Source organism: Cavia porcellus, unplaced genomic scaffold (genome assembly GCF_034190915.1).
Source record: "Cavia porcellus strain 051 isolate PalLab524CR breed Dunkin Hartley unplaced genomic scaffold, mCavPor4.1 scaffold_13, whole genome shotgun sequence".
Classification (NCBI taxonomy): Eukaryota; Metazoa; Chordata; class Mammalia; order Rodentia; family Caviidae; genus Cavia; species Cavia porcellus.
The window spans coordinates 48154961-48176363 of record NW_026947496.1 but is presented as its reverse complement, the minus strand read 5'-3'; the positions used below and the strand labels follow the sequence as shown (position 1 = coordinate 48176363).

The following is a 21403-nucleotide window of genomic DNA, read 5'->3' as shown; positions in this document are numbered from 1 at the left end:
TCCCTGTTAGCAGGCATTTGCTGCCTCACAGGAGGTGGTGGGCACTGTGCCCGTCCGTGTCGGTCTCCCGGGCGCTCGGCCACCGCTCCACCCCCTTTTCTACGACATGGAGCCAGAGCCGGCGGCACCGAAGAATCCCCGGCCGCGGAGACGAAGCCGCCGGGCCTCTGGGCTCAGCGCGGACTGCGCCGCCAGTCCTTCGGGTGACACCCCCAGGCCAGGACCGCCGGATGTCAGGTGAGTGGGGTTACAAATCCAGGCCGCGGCTGAATGAGGGCCACGGCTGCTGTGAGGACCAGGGACGGGGGAGGGTAGAGGTGGGAAAAGGGCCGAAGACTGGGAGAGGCGGGAGGGGGGGGAAGGGCTAGGAGCGATGCGGGTGCCCTAGCTGGGCAAACCAGAGCCGACGTCCCTTCAGAGGCCCCAGACAGCTACTGCCCAGCCCTGCGAGGAAGGGGCGGGCTTGTTGACATTTTTCTGAGCAACCTTTCCCAGGGGAAGGCTTAGGAAAGCCACTCTGGTTTTTCTTCTTCACACCAACTGATTGTGGGCTGCGAACTCTCGAGAGTCAGAAAGCTGTGTCTGGAAAAGGAGCTATGTAAAAATAATGAAGTAATATTGAAGTTAATTCCAATTTCAAATCCTTTTGAAAACCTGACTTTTGTCAGGTTTAAGATCTCCAAGGCAGTACCTCTGTGAACAATGAACATTATAGTGGTACTTACTTTATATAAAGGGTATTTTGGGTTCATTGAGATAATGAATGTGAAGTACTTAGTTTGGACCTATCCACAGGAAGCTTGAGTGACATAACAGTTATGTATTAACTATCACCTGTCAGTTTGTAACTACAAACTATTAATTCCATATCTGTTCCACGTTTTAATAAGTCGCTGTGATCCATTTAACATTCTCTTAAACTACAGTCTTTTACGTAACTTAACATGCAGTACCTTACATATCCATGCCAAGATACACAAATCGCTTTTTTAAAGGTAGAAAGACTCCCTACAATCGTTAACAAAGCGTTCATTAACCTCATGCACATTACTCTGCAGAGAGCTTTTACACTCCATGCTGACTGGTTAGTTCGAAGTTTAGGACTCGTTACCTTAGTGCACCTTGCCTTTCTGAACTTCAATTTGTAGCCAGTTTGTTCTTTTCCTCACCCCTCCCCCCCACTATGGAGACAGTCTTATATAGCCCTGGCTAGCTTTGAACTTGTAATTCTCCTGCCTCAGCACCATAGTGCTAGGGTTGTGGGCATATGCCACCACGCCTGGCTTATAGTTGTGGCCAGTTTTTTAAGAAGTAATGAAAGCACAAAAAGAAGTCATCACAGAGAGTGAAAGAAGAGTCAGGAAAGACTACTTAATGGAAAAGAGAACTTTAAAAAGGTCAAATGGAGGCAGTATTAGATTAATTCTAGGTACTGGGGGGTTAGCTCAGTGGCTCAAGCACTTGCCTGTGAAGTGTGAGGTCATGAGTTCGGTCCCCAGTACCAAAAAAAAAAAAAAAAAAACAAAAACAAAACCCTAAATTAATTCTAGATTCTTTCGCTAATACCCGTGTAACCTAAAAATACAGTTGTTATGGTTTCAGTCAAGAATGACCCCCTAAAGACTTCATGCACTCATACAAGGGGTTCTGAAAGTGACTACATAATAGGAAGTAGAATCTGGTTGAAGAGCTGCTGTGACATAACCTAGAAGGAAATATCTCTTCTCAGTTTCTTCTCAATCTTCTTCTTGGCCATCATGACATGAACAGCTTTCTTCCAATGTTTCTCTCTGTCATGCTGTTTCTTCCCTGGAGCAGGCTGACTGTTGACTGAAATCATGACCCAAAATATACCTTTTCTTTAAGTTTTGGGTGATGTATATCATGTCCCAGTGATGAAAAAGTGACTGAGACAGCTATTTTTTTCCCTTATCTTTTAAAACTAAAGCATTTATTTTGAGTAATTATTGAAATTCTCAGGATGAACTGGATGCCATAACAGCTGCCATTTTGGGTTTAGGTGTTGTTCCTTTCAGGTGTTGCCTGAATCTGCAATATGCAATTTTTAGTTGCTTCATTTTTCCAGTTCTGATAGTATTTGCCTTTTAGCCTTTACACTCCTGTTATACTTTCTCTTGCACTTGGCAGAGTAGCCACGTTTGCCACAGGTTGACTTCTGAATGTGTAAGCCTTAGAGCCACAGCGGTGGCACAATGTGTGTGTGTGTCTTGTTACGATGGTTTCTGAAAGATGACATTGCCTTTGTAATATTGCTTGTGCCTCTGAGACTGAAGAGCTGAGACAGATTTTGATACCAGAGAAGTGAGGTTGTTGCTGTGACTACCTGACCATGTTGTTCAAAATCCTTTGGAACTAGCTTCTGGAGGAGTTTAGAAAGGTTTGGAGTTGTCATAGCATGCTATAAGCTGAGCTTAATGGGAAATTCTGGTTAGAATTCAGAAGACCATGATGCTTATACAAATGAAGTTAGTGAAAGCCAGATTTAGGAGGTTTCAGTTGCGAAGGACTTCATTGACAGTTGGACTCAAAACCATGTGTGTTACCATCTGACAGAAATTTTGTCTGTGTTTTGCCAATGTCCCAAGACTTCGTTGGAGACTGAGATTAAAGTCAGTGGACTAATTAATGTGGCAGAAGAAATTTGAAGGCAGCCCATCATTCAGGCAGTAGCATGGGTATTGTTGTCAGCATGTAGCTAGGTGTATACTAAAAGCCAACAGCAAAAATCCCATCAGAAACGTTTCATTTTACTCAGGAAAGAAACACCTGCAAAGTTGGAGCAGAGAGTTTGGTTGTTTAAAAAACTGGTTTTAAAAAGAAACCAATCTGCCTTGCAAGCTCAAGGTCCTGAGTTTGATTTCTGGTACAAAAAAAGAAAAAGAAGCCCAGTACTTTACATCAGGATAATAAGAAAGATACCTTGAGAGTATCTCAGGAATCAACCAGACACCGCCTTTCACTGACTCAGGAGGTATAAAAGGGTAAAAGTATACTCCTTTGAAAGATTTAAGCTTGAGAGGAGAGCACCACGCCACGGTGCCCTGCTACAGAAGGGCAACCTAAGAAATTGGTTCCTTTGGCTTCAGTTCACAATGCTCAGCCATTCAGGCATGCAGAGGCCTTAGAAACTATGATCCAAGGCTGCCTGACTACTGCTTGAGCTGGTGGCAGACTTTGGCATCATCCACATGGTGCTGGTTTTGCAGTCTTATGGAATGGGAGAGTTATGGGGTCAAGGAAGGTTCTACCCAGATTTCAGGAGACGTAGTAGGCTGAGCAATGTGGTCTTGAGAAGAGTACATGAAGTTACGAGAGGAAGTAGAAGTGCCATGGAGATTCCAGGAAGTTGGAGAAGCCAGGAGCATGGAACATCTGAGGAAAATTTTAGGCAGTGAGCAAAGCTACCCTAAGAGAGAGGCCATGAGAGCTGTTACCACCAATGCCACAGCAGCAGGTTTGCACAATCTGTTTGGAGTTAACATCTCATCACAGTATACTGTGGGTGCTGGCATGAGAGATACAGGACTTAATATTTTCCCTACTTGTTTTCAGTCCTTCTTCGATTCTATTCTTTTTTTTTTTTTTTTATCTCCCATTCTTCTCTCTTGGAATTGGAATGTTTATCCTGTTTCATTTTATGTCACCAGTGTTTAACTTCCTTTTTGATTTTTGTAGGGGCTCACAGCTAAGAGTTTGCTTTGAGTCTCAAAGGAACTTTGGACTTGGACTTTTCAGCATTGCTGAATCTGTTAAAAAAAATTTGGTAGCTCCTAAACGTATCCCTAATTCATGTTGTATAATGAGATGCATTTGAGTTTTTTCAGGGCTAGAGACAAGGTGTTATGTTTTGAATTAAAAAATGACCCTTAAAGACTTATGTGCTCATAGGGAGGGCTTTTGGGGAGGTGATTGACTCTTAGGGGCAATATAGCTGACTTGCAGGTGGGACATAGAGTTTGGTTGAAAATAGCAGGTCACTGGGGTTAACTTGGCAAGATATATCTCCCTTCTGGTTTTTTGTCTGCTTCCTGATCACCAAAATGTGAGCACCTTTCCTCTGTTATACCCCTCTGCCATTTTGTTTCTGCCATGTAGCAGCTGACTATGAATTGTACCTCTGAACCAAAATAAAACCTCTCCTCTAAGCTGCAGGTATGGATATTTTGTCTTAGCTCAAAGAGAGTGATTAAAACAGTGACTTTTTAAATTTTGAAAAACTATTGTAATGAAAGACACATTACAATTAATCCGCTTCCACATACTACCCTCACTTTGAATACTTAACCTATCATTCCTACCACTTTCTGAAGTAGTTCTAGAAGTCCTTTTTTGTGAGTGTCTTTAATTGCACCATGATATCTTGAATTGACTCGAAGGTTTACTTTTTGTGGCCATTTTGACTTAGAGGAAGAATCAGAAATTGCATTGTGTCAAATCTTGTGAATAAGGTAGTTATGGACACACAGATATGTTGCTGTTGAGACAGGTTCTTGCTCAGTATTTCAACCTGGCCCTAGTCTTGGACTTGTGGTGATCCTCCTGCCTCAGATTCCTAAGTGCTAAGATTACAGGTGTGTACCACCATACACGGCCACAGTTAGGTTTTTACTAGCCTTTCTGTTGGGTAGCACTCACCATCCAATAGCATTCACCGTATTTTTTTTTTTTTTTATTATTATTACTTGTCAGAAAGACACAAAAGAGAACTTTCAGAAGTGCATCAGAAAGTGACAGGAACAATGAGTATGCTCAAAACAAGGGGAAGTATGTTGAGGGGGAGTAATGGCAATGTGTCTTTAATAAAATTTTTAGGATTTTAACATTCACCATATATTTTGATCACCTTTGTACTGTTGAATACTAATATCAGACATTGACCAGGCATGGAGATGCACAACTGTAGTGCAAACACTTAGGAGCCTGAGGCAGGAGGATCGCTGTGAGTTCAAGGCCAGCTTGGGCTACAAAGTGGGTTCAAGGTCAGCCTGAATTGCATAGTGAGACCCTGTCTCAAAAAGATAGTAAATAAATATAAATAAATAATAATAATATTGGACATTGTTGTAAATAACTGGAATTCTAGTGATCAAAAACAGATGAAGTCATTCCTGTTTTGATACTTAAATTCTGTTGCTGGGTAGTACAGACACTTGTTTAATGACCAAACTCCATCCTGGCTACTATGTCATTGAATGGATTGGTTGCTAAATGACAATTTTATATAATATGCACAGTCCAGTATTCAGATCAACGACATGGTTGAAGGAATCTCCAACTTGATGCTTTGCTTTTATTTGCATAACTATTACATACAGAATATAAAACCAAGGTATAATCATCAAAAATTGCTGTATAAACAGGGTATACTATACAAAAATAAAACATTGAGTCTCTTATCAACAAGATGCACAGGATTGTATCAAAAAAAAAAAAAAAAAAGAGATCAGTCGTAAGTGCGAACAGAGAACCTAGATCTTAAGTCTGAACAGTTGTTGACCAAGTAGGTTTTTAACCAAGAAATATCTATACAACAGTCCTCTACTTACAGACATTCGAGTTGCAAATTTTCACAGGTGTGAATGGACCTTGCATTATTAAACTTTCATAGGTGGGAACAAATTGTGGATGTAGCTCATGTGTCTGCTGGACATTGTCGCGGTTGTACTGCCCTGCTGTATGTTTACTGAGCTTAAAAGTAGAAATAGTTTATTTGCAGTACTTTTGTGTATGTATTTGGTTTTTTTTAATGCTTTACATTGTATATTCATGTCATTGTATATTTGTGTATAGTTGTCTATATATAGAAGGCTCACTGGGAATTTAACTATAAAAAACATTAGAAATAGCTCATATCTTATAGAGAAACTGGCATTAATGGGGCCATTACTCTTATCTATCTCTGCAGTAAATATCTTGGAAGATAGAAAGATGTATAAAGTAAGTTCCAAATGGCGCGGATCTCAGGAGACTGGTGGTTCTCCCCCTGGAAGGGCCGCAGTCTGCCACACCGCAGCCACTTACCAGGGAGGGGAGGTGCTTGCTTGGCTTTCCAGCATACTAAGTTCCAACATGGCCCAGATTCCTTTGCTACAGCAAACTCAGAAGCCAGCTTTTCCCAGTTGGTTTGTTTTTATTCATTTTGACAGGTGAGGGGTCTTTGTTTCATATTTCTTTACATCTGAAGTAACTGCCAGCAAGTGTAGTTGATGAATCTTCTGTGGCAGCTATATTTCATGATTTTTCTACATAGTTTTAAATACAAAGTTCATATTATAAACATAGAGCTTTATATTTCAGAAAGGTGAAGAGAGGCTGTCAAAGCATTGTCATACTATTTCTTTATATTGGACAGAGAGAAAATAAAGATCTGAAAAACAATTTCAATTTTTAGTCTTACATGTGACTTTTATCTTAAATTTATTATTCAAAACTTGGTATTTGGCATATTAAACTTAGTATTGAATTAGGCATGAGCTCCTGAAATTAAGCTTTGCTTGGTTTGATGAATTTTTAAAAATAATATATTCACTAATTTTATATAGACTCTTTTACTTTAAATATCCTGAAAAATGATCATAACCACCGATACCTTACTGTGTATTGTTTTGTCAAACTGTCTCTTGTTTTTCTAAGATTGAATCAGACGACTTCAAATAATTTTGAAACTGTGGAAAAGACAGCTTTTTATCTGCCTTGTGCTTTATTATACTAAAGTTATTCTGCTTATTTTTTTCTGTTAACAGATACTCCCTTCGGAGGGGTAGCTCCTTTACTTTTTTAACACCTGGCCCCCACTGGGACTTCACCTTGGTGAGTAGACATCTGAGTTTTTATTTCAAGGCACTAGCTGGAATTAATTATTGGATTGCCTATCAATCTGTTACCTAGTTCATTTGTACTTCTGCATGTCTTGAACAGAATTTCTGTTGCCATCTTTGATGGTCTAATGTCCTTTTCTACTAATAAGCTAGGAAAAAAATTTTCCTTCAATTACATAAAACATTTTGCAAAGTACTCATATCCATTAATTTTAACTCTATCCTTTCTTAGTCCTACCATTGTTAAATTTAAGACTGTAGTATGAAACTTGAAGTTATTTTTATGCACATTCTCAAACAGTATTTTTTGTGATTGAAAAATATAAAAATTTTTACACTTTGGTAGAATTATTTTCTTGTATTGATTATCTCAATGTATAGGAACTGTTTTATTATTTTTAGTGCAGGACTTTATAGAAGCATGTAATTTTTTGTGATACTGTTGTGGGGAAAATTGAGTAAACAGCCAGGAGCTCAGGAAAAGAAAGGAAATGTTATTGATGCTAGCAGACCCTGGAGGAATAATCTCCAAAGTCTGAGGTGTTGATTTCAGAGTTTGTCTTATTTATGGGGTGTGGACAGAGGTTACAACAATGAGATAAGCTTTTGCTGAAGGTTATGGTCCAATGAATATCTTGTGGTGAGCGTAATTGTATGTAGCAAAGTTGTTTTTAGCACATTCACAGAAGTTTCAGTTTGATGACAGATCATATGTTTTAGCTGAGGTCAGTGGCAGAGAACAGAGTGACTACAACTTTATTGAACAGAATGGCTGTAGTTAGGTCAGAATTTCTGCTCCAATATGACACCAGAAAATTGCTTCTTTCTGTATTTGAAACTCAGTGAGTTATGATATATACATAAATAAAGTGTGTACAAATATATCTTGTTTTATTCGAAGGAAATAGCAAAGATAATTCTGTTTCTAATTGGCCAGATAACTACTCCTTTTTATGTTTTGATGATGTTCAGGTAGATTCAGCTAATTTGTATGCTGTTCTTTTGTATTTAATGTAAATTTCTATTGGGCATTCCTGTTCACATTTCTGTACTTTTTACCCATTACATGAATTTAGCCAATGAAGCATTCGTAGCAAAAGTCTCATGATTTTAATAGAATTCTGTTTTCTTTAAAGCATTTTCTGTCCTTAGCTCCTTTCCCTCACAGGTGATGAGCCTAACCTTAAACAAAAAAGTTCAGTGGAAAGGGGTCTTCATATTTTTGTTGTGCAAGCTTACCAACAAAAAATATTTTGAACATGTATTCTTTGTATAATTGTTTGCAATTTACATAACTTTGTACTATCTTTGTTAGCTAGTACCTCAAAGCACAGTTTTCCCTTAGGATAAGGTTAATAATAGTGGGCATGAATCTATATTTGAAATAGACATGATAATTTCAATTTGGGGATGACTTCTTATTGAGCCTGATTAGATCATCATTGTTTTTAACCTTCTAGTGTAAGTCATGATATATGTATTTATTATCTGTATATTAACTATAAGTAAAGTTTTTTTAAGGATTTAAAGTCCATTAAAAAATGAAGCTTCAGCATTTTCTTCTTGCATTCCAAAGACTATCTTGCAGAGCCTCTTGGGTGGGTGCATCCTACCTGGAAAAACAATTTGGTAGAGGTCTCCTATGATGCAAGATATAGCTCATGATTTAAGTTTTAAAAATTCTGGAATATGATTAAGGAGTAGTAAGAGTGATTAGTAACTCTTAAGTTGTAGTTTGAGAAAGGAACAAAAATTAAACATTTTAGAGGTTAGACAAAGAACATATAGTAAAATAAAGAAAATAGAAGGAAAGGTAAGAGGGAGAAAAAAAATCAGCACTCATTTATGATAAAGCTCTTGACAAATTTCTCTAGTGTGAAACTTAACACAAACAACATTTGTAATGATAAAATGGTTGAAACATTACTTTCACATTTAGGAGAAGCCTGTTCTTCGTGTGTGTCTGTTCAGAAAACAGTAAGCCAACACAATAAGATAAAAACACGTGGTATACAAATTAGAAACAAAGAGATAATAATTGTATAGAATATCCAGTGCTGGGGATTTAGCTCAGCGGCATAAGCGCCTGCCTTGCAAGCAGGCAGTAGTGAGTTGGATCCCCTGCACTGATAAAAAGGAAACAGACAGACAAAAAAAAAACAAAGAATATCTTGCAGAATATTAGTAGCCACTATTGAGCTAATGATTTCAAATAAGAATTTAAAAAGAAGTTAGTAGAATACAATAAAAAATAGAAATAAATCATTGAAAACATATGTGAATATTATGAAGGAAATCATAAAGCATTAAGAATATATAGACCTAATGGATGCACATACAACTTCATACAAGGAAAGCCTTATCATAAAAATGTCAGTTTTCTGCAATCTGCTTAATATTCAATGTAGTTTTAATACAAATCCTGTTAGATCTCAATCTACAAATTCTACAATTTATGTGGAAGAGTAGAGGGTTCTAAATAAAAGTAGTATACAAGATAGCATATCACTTTATTAGTTATTAAGACATAGTATGTTAACGGCACAGAAGTTGATAAGCAGATCCAGGAACAAAATAGAGAACTCAAAACATGACCTATGTGTATGTGAGGCCTTACTGTATCATAGACATGATGAAGGAATGGGGCTTCCATCAAATAGTTTGAGGTTGAATGTAATTGACTATACTACCTCATGCTATACATACATGCGTAATTTCTAGATGAATTAAAGAAATAAAAATTTCAAAATATTTAAAAGAAATTACAATAGGATGTTTTACAACTGGTTAAATTTCCTTATAAGGGTACTCACATATACATACAGTTTCCTATAATCATGAGTGTACTTTTTCCTCATTACAATTTTTTTGCTTGACACTGTCTGTCCCCTTCCTTTTTCATCTCCTTCCCCATTTAAATCTTTCCACCCCAATCTGTACTCTAATCCTTGTCACCAACACCATTTGTATTCCTCCATATCTTCTGTATTTTGTTTACATCATTATTTGCCAGTGCATGTTCACAGATGGATACATAAATACAGGATTTTTGGTTAGCTGGCTTTTAAAATTTGCAATCACATAATTCATGCTTTTCTGGAGATGATCTTCAGGTCATTAAATTCTTAGAGTTTTGAAATCTTATTTTTGAGGGATTTTCCCCCCAATTTTTATTTATATTCCTTTGTTTCTTATATCATTTTCCTAATGTCTTTTAGTTCAACTTAAAATAATATGACGGTTTTGTATGCCTTCATTTCCTAATAGTATAGTTTAGCCTTTTAGAGCTTTTGATGATGCAAACAGCCTGCTACAGCATGCACATCTAAGGTTCACTATCACTTGTATAGCCCTTACTCTTTTTATAGTGATTTTGTATTGGGTTTGACCTTGGGTATTTTTGTTCATTTCTATGTGAATTTTGTTTTCCTTCACTTTTAGAAGGTGGCTTGGTTCACATAGCTTTTCTAAATGCCCTCCATTGTTTTCATGGTGGCTTGCTTTTGAGGCCCCCTTGTTCTGTTTTTTTCTCCCACATCTATCTGGACTATCTCTTTCCTGTTTTTGGTTTTTCAATGGATTTTATCTTGCTCAGTTGTGGTCAGACTCCTAGCAATTTTCTTCTTATTGTGGGGCCAAAAAACCAAAACCAAAACAAAACAAAAAAACCTCCAAAAAACCCAGTTGGTCAGTTTTGAGATTTCACAAGAGCTAGGCTGTGTCACAGGTAATGTGAAGAGTTCTTTTGAGGTGGGAAAATAATAATGAAATGTTATATAAGGATGTTTATTCAATATTGATTAAGAACTAGACATGATAGATATAAATATAGTTCTGCTACTGTTGCCACTAGCAGAGCTGAATTATTACTGGAAAATGTTTCAAGGATGTGGATGTTTCAATTGATAATCTTACTTCAGACAATAAATCTTAATTACTTTGGCATAAGAAAAGGATTTTTCCCCCCAGTGAAGGATGCTACCTCCCAATAAGTAATGGGTTCCTTTTTAAAAATTTTTTTTGTTATATTTCTATATTAAATATACTTTTTCTCTAACAAATAGACAGTCCATGGCTTACATAAGAGTTCTGTTTTACATAAGTTTTTAAAAATTTTTATTTAAAGAAAAAAAAACAATAAAAATGTACGTGATACAGAATTTCAAAAAAAAAAAAACAGAAATCACTAGTTAATAGATTACATACTGTCATCTTAGAAATAGTTGTTCAAATTACAAAATTAAAGCATATAAAGTAGACATTCAAACAGTGAGACTACAAACAGTTCTGTTATGATCCAACAAAAACTTAGTAATATGGTCATCTGTCTTGCACACCTAAACACACTTGCAGTTATATCCTTTAGAGCACTTTCTTTTCCTCTCTTTTTTACAATAACATTTACACATTTTGAGTTTTATTACTCCCACAGTTCTTATTACTTTTTTTTTTTTTTTTTGGAAGAGAATAAAACCAAATGTGACAAAACAAAGCAGTCAGTCAAAACAAAGGATGGACATAGTACATGGTGTAGAAACAGAATACAAGGTAATCAACAATGGTTACCATAATGTCTCTTGCTACCTTAAAAAGAATTGCCTATATCATCAGGTATAATAAAATTGAACAAAACAGTACAGAATAAGGCCAATAAAACCGAAACATTGGAGACATTACAGGACTTCAAAAGAAAGTAGTCAAACCAGAATGGGCATCATAGTGAATCTTATTGCCTTCAAAGTAGTTGCATATACCCTCAAACTTGATACTATCAAACAGAACAGAATAGAGTAAAATCAGTCAAAACAAGATGGTGAGAGCAATACAGAGCTTCAAATAAAGTTAATAGGAAATCAAAAAAGTTACTATAATATATCCTGCTAATTTTTAAAAAATTTTTTCTCTTAATAAAAAAATAAAGAGATTGAGATAGAAGAGGACATAACAACATAACAATACAGGTCAGAACAGAACAATTTAAGTAACATAGTGTTTCACCACAAGATAACCCAACTTAATAGTAGTCACCATAGTGTCTTTTTCCTTGAAATATTTGAGTATAACTCAATAGACGACTTAATAATAGTCTCTTTCCTTTATATAAGTTTTTTAAGAGGGTAGAATGACTTCATAGCAAGAGATCTAAAAGTTAATTTTTTGGTGTGTGTCAGAGACAATATGAGTGGCTTTCATCGAAATAATTTTCTCTTGCTTACAGCTGAAGTTTGGCTTAACTTTTGATTTTTGTAGTTTGCTTGTTTAGTGGGATAACATGCATTTCTATAAAAGCGTAAAATCTTTTTTTCTCATAGAAAAGAAAACGAAGAGAGAAAGATGATGATGTTGTGAGCCTTAACAGCCTTGATCTGAAGGTAAGCCTTGCTATCCTGGCAGAGAAAACCATTTTAAAATGTGCAAGAAACACTGAGGAGAATAAATGCTGGGTTTTATGGAGCAGAAGAGAGTCTGTTGCATGTTTTCCAGTGCAATACTGAGTAATACCAGCCCAGGATATCCTCATTTTGCTGTTTTGTGTCTTGGTTAAGAAAGGAGGGGAACCACTCTTCAAAACAATGTTAGATTGTAACTGGTAATCACAAATACAAATGTGGAAGCCAGGGCTATAACATATAGTAGCCAGAGGGACTGTGGTGACAAGGAGAGCGAGCAATATTACTGTGCTTTAATCCATTGGTACAAGTATGACTGGCAGAATCTGGGCCATTGAATGAAATCTGAATTTTAAATATTGAGTCAATTAAAAAAAGGGAAAGGCAAGCCAAACAACTCTTACAAGTCAGATTGGACTTATAGGCCTCACATGAGACCTATGGTAAACTAAAATTCAGTGCACACTTCTGTAAAATAGTTGGATATTCTTTTTGTTAAGTTGTACTTAAGTTCAAAACTCTAGTAGCATTGAACTTCCACTGTTTTTGCCAAATTTTATGAAATCAATTTAGTGTTAGAGAATCTTTTAAAGATTATTATGAAGAAAACTTTACATTTTTATAAGTGAGGCTTGTTTTAAATATTTGATATGCTTATATCAGCAGCTACTACATTAATAAATGTTCTCTACCCTCCCCCACCCGTTTTACAGTACGGGGGATTGAACTTAAGGCCATTGCACTGAGCTACATCCCTAGCCTTTTGTTTTGTTTTTTGAGATGAATCTAAGTCATCAACTTGCCCGGGCTGGACTCCAACTTGCAGTCCTTCAATCTAAGCCTTCCAGGAGTGTGCCAAAATGCCTGGCTCTAAAACTTAAATTTTTATAGATAACTGCTTGTTAACATTTTAGCAAACCCAGCAAGTGAGATTTTTTTCTTTTAGTACGCAGTATTTTTTCTCTTTTAGTATACAGAATTATGTGTTTTAAATGTTAGGCTTTTTGCAAAACAATTTTAGTTGAATTTAAAATAATAGATACTGTGAAATAGCAAGAAAATTTTCACATGGAAAGGGGAACTAGGGAGTAAAGAAGGGGGAAGGAAGGAAGGAAGGAAGGAAAAAAATGAGGAGAGAAGAAAAAATGGAAACAAAGCTTTTGTAAATAAAGAGGGAAAGAGTGCTTGAAGGGCAGGGAATGGAAACAAAAAAGAATCAAGTTATATCATTACAAGGGGTGCAAATTCCCTATGATGAATGTGATACTTATATATACCTAAACCAATAAATTTAATTAGTATAAAAAACCTTGAACCTCAAAAAAAATCTTGTATTTAAAAAGTCTGAACTGGTAACCCTGAGTATTTTTAGATGTGTTTCCAATCAAATTGTATACAAAAATATGGCAGTTTTTATAGTTTGCCACATGTATATACATAGTCAGATCTAATTTTTTTCAGTCTGGCTTTAGCAGTTAACCAGGATATGATCAAATCAATCTTGTTTCATCTGACCACTCACTTTCATCTCTGTTGGGTTATTTTGAAGCAAATTACAGCATTTCTATTATTTCATGTGTAAATGTTTTATCTTTCAGTTATTGTCAATGTCTTAAATATAAGTACTTTTAAAAAATACTTAAATGGAAAAAATTTATTACAGTAAAAGACACATTTAAAAATTTATTATTTGGGGACTTCGGAGAACATGGCGGACAGATAGCAGCAGCTACGGAGGCTCTCTTATAGACTCAGCTTAGAATTCAGGAATGGTGCGGAGTAAGGAATCATAAGCAAGAGGAGATATGCCCTGCTGATCCAAGAACCAACTGGGCTGAGAGAAACCAACTGAGAATGCAATCCTGGTGCTATAACAGGAACAGAAAAGCCTCAGTGTGGAAGCTGGAGCCCGCGCCATTGGAAGCCGCGATTTGGGTTTCCCGCCGCCACTGCTGCGTCTACATCGGCTTGGCAGGGAGAGAGACGCGTGGAAGCTCTGAGAACGGGAATCAGTGAATGGAGTTGAGAGCAGGACGGGTGGGCAGCCGTGCATCGACCTGCAGTGAGTGAGAGAAACTGGGACTCTTCCACGGTCTAGGAGACTCCAACAGAGGACATTCTGGGACCAGGCAGACTTGCGGGAACAGGGCGCTGCAATGACTTCAGTCATGTATCCCCCTCAAGCGGGATTGGTGAGCAGTGCCTAGCCTATGTGACGCTGCTGGCTGAGACCCAGTAGGCTAGCACAACCCAGATCATAGCGCCTGAAGGTAGATTGACCTGGAGGGGCGGGCCTCGCATAGGCTGCCTGGTCTGCAACTTCCTGGTGTGCTGTGGTGGGTGGGAACACCTAGCCGGTGCAATTCAATCAGACTGTGGCCGACAGGGAAGTAAGCTGGGCCTCCTATATACGCTTGCATATATAAGGAACAAAGAATATGGGAAGAGGCAGCAACAAGAAAGGCTCCTTGGCCCCCAATCCTGAGAAAGAGGCAATAGCAGACACAGCACCAATAGATATGAAGCGCTATCTCCAGAGCCTCATAGACAAGTTCAGGAATGAAGTTATTAATGACCTGAAGCTAGACATAAGCAGAATAGTTAGAGAAATGCTAAGCACCGCCCAAGAAAAAACAGATGGTGGAATGGAAGAACAGAAAAAGAGGGGAGAATTGTTTGATGGAGAAAATAGAGAAAGCATAGAATACGTGAAGCAGGTTCAAAGAGATTACCAGGAAACTAAAAACTATCGAAAACTGGTATAACAGCTTGAAAGAAACTAAGGACAGATTATCTGAACTGGAGAGCAGATTTGTAATATGGGAGCCTGAAATGAAAAACTTCTTAAAAATAACAAAGCAACAAACAGCAATAATACAAAGACTAGAAGATGATAAGAGGATCTATAACTTAAGAATTAAGAACATAAAAGAAGAAGTAGGGACACAAACAAATGAACTACAAAAGCTACTCACAGAAATAATCCAGGAGAATTTTCCTAATTTAGCAAAAGGTAAAGATACTCAGTTGTATGAAGCATACAGGACCCCAGCCACCTACAACCCAAACAGAGCAACACCCAGGGATATAATAATCAAAATTCCAGAAATCCAATACAAGAACAGAATATTAAAAGCCGTGAGAGACAAGAAACAGATCACTTACAAGGGAACACCCATCAGAATTACAGCAGACTTCTCGGCACAAGCCATCAAATCACAAAGAGCGTGGGGGGAAATAATTCAAGCTTTGAAAGATAATAATCTCCAGCCAAGATTGATATATCCTGCACAGCTATCCCTGGAAATTGATGGAAAAACAAGGTGCTTCCAGGATAAAGAGGAACTAGGGGAATATGCAACCACCAATTCAACTCTACAGAGAATACTGCAGGATATTCTAAAAAAGAAAAATACAAAGAATCCAGAAATAGTGGCAGAGAGGCCACAATGAATGGAGCAGAAAACAAAATGAAGAAGACAAACTGACAACTAATGACCGAAAAAGAGCTCAACAGAAATGAGGCAGAGAAGATTGGATGATAGGAACAGCTATTTTGGAGAAAATGATGTCTTAATAGGTAATACTGATTTAGTATCATCTTGTTTTGAAGTCTCATCAAGCTTTTGTTCTTCTGTCTCCATTGGTTTAAACAGGTTGTATCTTATTTTATTTTATTATATATGATAGTACAAGCAAAAACTTTTATAAACAAGGAGATTATACAGAAACCATTGTTCATTTTCTGTTAGTTGATTCTAAATACCCTGTAATACTGTCATTCTCTTAAATGGTTTTACATAGTTTTGATATATTTGATGCTACAGTATACAAAGTTATACTCAAAGATTTCAAGGAAAGAGACAATATGGTAACTACTTTTATGTCAGGATATCTGGTGGTGAAACACTATTTTGTTTAAATGGTTATGTTTTGATCTGCGCTGTTTTGCTGTTATGCCCTCTTTTATCTGAATCTCCATTTTATTATTTACTTTTTTATTTTTATCTTTTTAATTAAGGGAAAAATAAATTTAAAAATAGCAGGATATATTATAGTAACCCACTTTGACTTTCCATTATCTTGATTTAAAGCCCTGTATTGCTCTCACCATCTCGTTTTGACTGATGTTCCTCTATTCTGTTCTGCTTGATAGTACCAGGTTCGAAAGTTTAGGCAACAGCTGTGAAGATAGTGGGATTCATTATGACGCTCATTCTGGTTGACTATTATCTACTTTTGAAGACCTATAATGTCTCCAATGTTTTGGTTTTGTGGGTTTTGTTCTTTACTGTTTTGTTCAATTTTATTATAACTGATTATATAGGCAGTTCTATTAGAGATAGCGGGAGGCATTATGGTAACCATTGTTGATCACCTTGTATTATGCTTTTACATTATCTATTATGTCCACCCTTTTGATTTGACTGACTCTGTTCTGTTATGTCACATTTGGTTCTATTGTCTTCCAAAAAAGTAATAAGAACTGTGGGAGCAACAAAACCCAAAATGTGTACTTGTCATTGTACAAAAGAGAGGAAAAGAAAGTGCTCTAAAGGATATAACTGCATGTATATTTAAGTGTATAAGATAGATAATGATATTACTGAGTTTTGTTGGATCATTGACAGAACTGTTTGCAGTCTCACTGTTGGAATGTCCACTTTATAAGCTTTAATTTTGTAACTTGAACAATTATTTCTAAGATGACAATATGTAATCCATTAACTAGTGATTTCCTACTGTTTATTTTTTTCTGTAAATCTGTGTAACTTGTACCCTTTCTCTGCTTTTTTTTTTCTCCTTAAATAAAATTTTAAAAAAATTTATTAGTTTGTTTGCAATTCATGCAGTTTACAGTCATCTAGGGGAATGGTACATACACATGTTATAGCTTAGGGTTTTTTTGGTTTTGTTTTAATGCCCTTTCCTCCTCCTCTCCTGGTTCTCCAACCCCTTTTTTTGTACTTGATCTTATTTGTTTTAGCTCATGTTATGGCATATGGTACTTACATTAGTTGGAGTTATTGGGTTCTTATACATGCCACATCTTTATTATTTTCATTTCTCTTTCCCCTTCTCTTCACCCCTTGTCCTTGTTCTCCTATTGCAAAAGATTTGCCCCCTTGTCCATTTCTATCCATCCTTTATCATTTTCTTTGTTTCTACTTTGCCTTAATCAAATGAGAGATACCATATGATATTTAAGCATGTGTGTCTGGGTTTTTTTCACTCAACATTATATTTTCCAGGTGAATCTATTTTCTTACAAATGTGTCAGATGTGTCATTTGTTACAGCCAAGTAGTATTCCATAATATATAGATATTACATTTTTTTTTATCCAGTTGGCTGTTGCTTGGTATATAGGCTGCTTCTAGGATTTAGCTATTATGAATTGTGCTGCTGTAAATACTGGTATGCATGTATCACTATAGTACAATGACTTAAGCTTTTGGGGGAAGATACCCCCCAAAATCACTGGGATCACTGGGTTGTATGAAATTCCTAATTTCAGTTCCATAAGAAATCTGTGTACTTTTTGAAAGCCTGCATTGTTATTGTTTTGGGCTCTATAACAGTTATTTATTTGACTCTTGCTTCTTATTTTTCTTATGCTTTGTGGTGTTTTGTTTTGTTTTCCCCTCTAACACAGAAAGGACAGATGTATACGTATAGGCTTATATGTACTTCAGACTTCACTGAAAGAGTTTATAAGAATTGATTTTAGTATGTGTGATGGTATGAACAGCTATCTTGAAGAAAACGAGATACCATGTAGCCATTGCCGATCTCCTTGTTTTAGTCTGTTTTCAATTATTTGATTTCAATATATATGAAGGTATAGACAGCTATTTTGAAAAAAAGAGACATTGTGGTAGCCATTACTGATTTCCTATTGTCTGGTTTTTTAAAAAAAAATTTTAAAAAAAGATTGAGGACGTAACAACACAAGTCAGAACAGAACAATTTAAGCAACATAGTGTTTCACCACAAGACAACCTGATATAACAGTAGCTACTATAGTGTCTCTTTCCTTGAAATATTTGAGTATACCTTCATATTCTATAGTATCAAACATAACAAGATACTGTAAAACCATTCAAGAGAATGAAAGTATTACAGGGTATTCAGAACCAACTAACAAAAAGTAAACAGTGGTTTCTATATTATCTCCTTGTCCATAAAAATTTTGTTTATACTATCACATATAATAAAATCCAATAAGATACAACATGATAAAACCGATGGAGACAGAAGAACAAAAGCTTGAAGGGACTTCAAAACAAGATGATATTAAATTAGCACTAGCTATTATAATGTATTGTTTTCTTCAGAATAGCTGTTCATACCATCACAGACAATAAAATCAAACAACCCAGAATAAAACCATTCCAACTAATGAATGAAAACATTATAAGGCTTTGAAGCAATAGAAGGAGGAATCATGATTACCATAAACTCTTATGTACTCATACCATTTCTTACACTAGGGAGACTATATGGTATTTATATATGTGAGTTTGATTTATTTCACTTATGAGTATGGTCTCAAGTTGCATCCATTTATTTATAAATATCTCAATGTGATCATTCTTTATAGTTGAGTAGTACTCCATTGTATAAAAATACCACAACTTTTTTATCCGTTCCTCAGTTGATAGACATTTAGGTTGTTTCCAAGATCTGGCTATTCCAAATTGTGCTGCTATCTATTGTCTGGTTTTGAAGACTCTTAAGGCTCACAATTCTTTTGTTTTGATTGATTTTATACTATTTTGTTTGTGTTAACTTACTATGTGTGAAGGTATGGACAACTATTTCGAAGAAAATAAGAAATATTGTGGTAGCCACTGTTGATTTCCTGTTGTCTTATCTTAATCTTGTGTTACTTGCATTGTTTTACTCTGATCTGCTTTTTTTGTTTTATTCTTTTTAAAATAAAAATAATAATAATAAAACGAGAAATTTCCATACTGATTTCCATAATGGTTGTAGTAGTTTATATTCTGTTTTTACCACAGCCTTGTCAGGATATTTAATCGTTTGATTTCTTAATGCTTGTCATTCTTTCTAGAGTCAGATGGAATCTCAGCATTGTTTTAATTTGCTTTTCTCTAATGGCCAGAGATGTTGATTATTTTTTCATATATTTGTTGGCCATTTGTGTTTCTTCCTCTGTGAAGTGTCTGTTCATTTCTTTTGCCCATTTCTTGACTGGATCTTTAATTTTAGATGGTTTAATTTATTTTTCAGTTCTTTATATATTCTAGATACTAGTCCTCTGTCTGAGGAGTAGCTGGCAACAATTTTTTCTCATTGTATAGGTTGTCTCTTTACTGACTGACTTTCCCTGTACAGAAGCTTTTTACTCATATAATCCCATTTGTTGAATCTTGCTGCTTTTTCTTGTATTCAATTCAGAAAATCCTTTCATACACCTGTATGTCTTCAAGTGTAGGTCTCACTACATAGTTCTGGCTGGCCTTAAACTCACTGGGTAGCCCAGGCTGGCCTCAAACAAACTTACAGCAGTCTTTCTGCTTCAGTCTCCCAAGTGCTGGGATTACAGACCTATGACACCATGCCCAGCAACACCATTTGTTGAATAGGCTGTCTTTCCTCCAACATACAATTTTGGCCCCTTTGTCAAATATCAAACAGTTGACTATATCTGGGGAGATTTCTGAATCTTCAGTTCTATTCCAATGACCCACGTGTCTCTTTTTGTTCCTGTACCATGTCACTTTATCCCTATTGCTTTGTAGTATAGCTTGAAGTCAGGTGTTGCTGGGGTGCCTGCTTTGCTCTTATTGTCCAAAATTATTTTTGCTATTTTGAGTCTCTTCCGGTTCCACATGAATTTCAGGATTGTTTAGATCTGTAAAGTATGCTGTTGATATTTTGATTGGAACTGCATTGTATCTGTGTAATAGTTTTGGCACTATAACCATTTTGGCAATATTGATTCAGTCTCCTTCATCTTTAGGGTATTGTAATTAGCTTTGTAGAGGTCTTTCACTTTCTTGGTTAGGTTAATTCCTAGATATTTCATTTTTCTTGAAGCTACTTTGAATGGTATTATTCTCATAATATCCTTCTCATCTTATTCATTGTTGATAAATGTTAATGATTTTTGTGCATTAATCTTAAACTGTGCTATTTTGCCGAAGCTGGTTCTGTATTTTTGGTGTTTTTTTGGTTTTCTATGTAGAGTATCATGTCATCTGCAAATAATGATAATTTGAGTTCTTCCTTTCCTATATATAGTCCTCTTATTTCTTTCTCTTGCCTAATTGCTTTGGTTAATATTTCAAGTATTATGCTGAATAGAAGAGCTGATAGTGGACATCCTTGTCTTATTTCTAATTTTAGGAGGAATGTTTTTAATTTTTACCCATTTAGTATGACACTGACTATTGGTTTGTCATAAATAGCGTTTATCACATTTAGTTATGATCCTTTTATACTTGTTTTCATCAGGGTATTTATCATGAAAGGTTGTTGGATTTTGTTGAAAGCCTTTTCTGCATCTATTGATGGAAGTGGTTTTTTGACCTTGCTGCTGTTTGTGGTGTATTACCTTTATTGACTTACATATGTTGAACCATACTTGCATCTCTGGATGAAACCTACTTGATCATGATGTAACATTGTGTTGACAATGTGTTGCATTCCACTTGCTAAGATCTCTTTGAGGATTTTTGTGTCTACATTCATTAAAGAGATTGGCCTATCATTCTCTTTCTTGGTTAGGTCTTTATCTGGTTTTAGGATCAGGATAATGTTAACTTCCATGAGTGAATTTGAGAGCACTCCATTCCTTTCAATTACTTTGAACAACTTTAGGATTGTTTCACTTTAGGATTGTATCACCTTTAAACTGATACAACATCCTTAAAGGTTTTGTGGAATTTGATAGTGAATCCATCAGGTCCTGGGCTTTTTTAAATTGATACATTATTACTGAATCAATTTCATTGTTATTTGGTTGTGAAGCATATTTATGTCTTTTTGGATTAGTTTTGGTAGCTTGTATGTTTCCAGGAATCTGTCCGTTTCTTCAAATTTTGCTAATTTTTTTGGAATGTAATTTTTTAAATAGTTACTATCTTCTGAATTTTGATAGTGCCACTTTTTGCATTTATAATTACATTGATGTTTTTTCTGTTTT

At 36.0% G+C, this 21403-nt stretch overlaps 1 protein-coding gene and 1 pseudogene across 1 annotated transcript in view; one reads left to right on the top strand and one right to left on the bottom strand.

The window, feature by feature from the left end:
* The window catches only part of Net1 (neuroepithelial cell transforming 1), a 43156-nt gene continuing 21753 nt past the window's right edge, over positions 1-21403 (top strand). The window contains exons 1-3 of the mRNA XM_003473429.5: positions 1-237; positions 6765-6831; positions 12152-12211. Of these exons, the coding sequence (XP_003473477.1) occupies positions 107-237; positions 6765-6831; positions 12152-12211 (258 nt within the window). The 5' untranslated portion in view covers positions 1-106. The remainder of the gene's footprint in view (positions 238-6764; positions 6832-12151; positions 12212-21403) is intronic.
* LOC111757865 (large ribosomal subunit protein eL37-like) lies at positions 1977-2413 on the bottom strand (annotated as a pseudogene).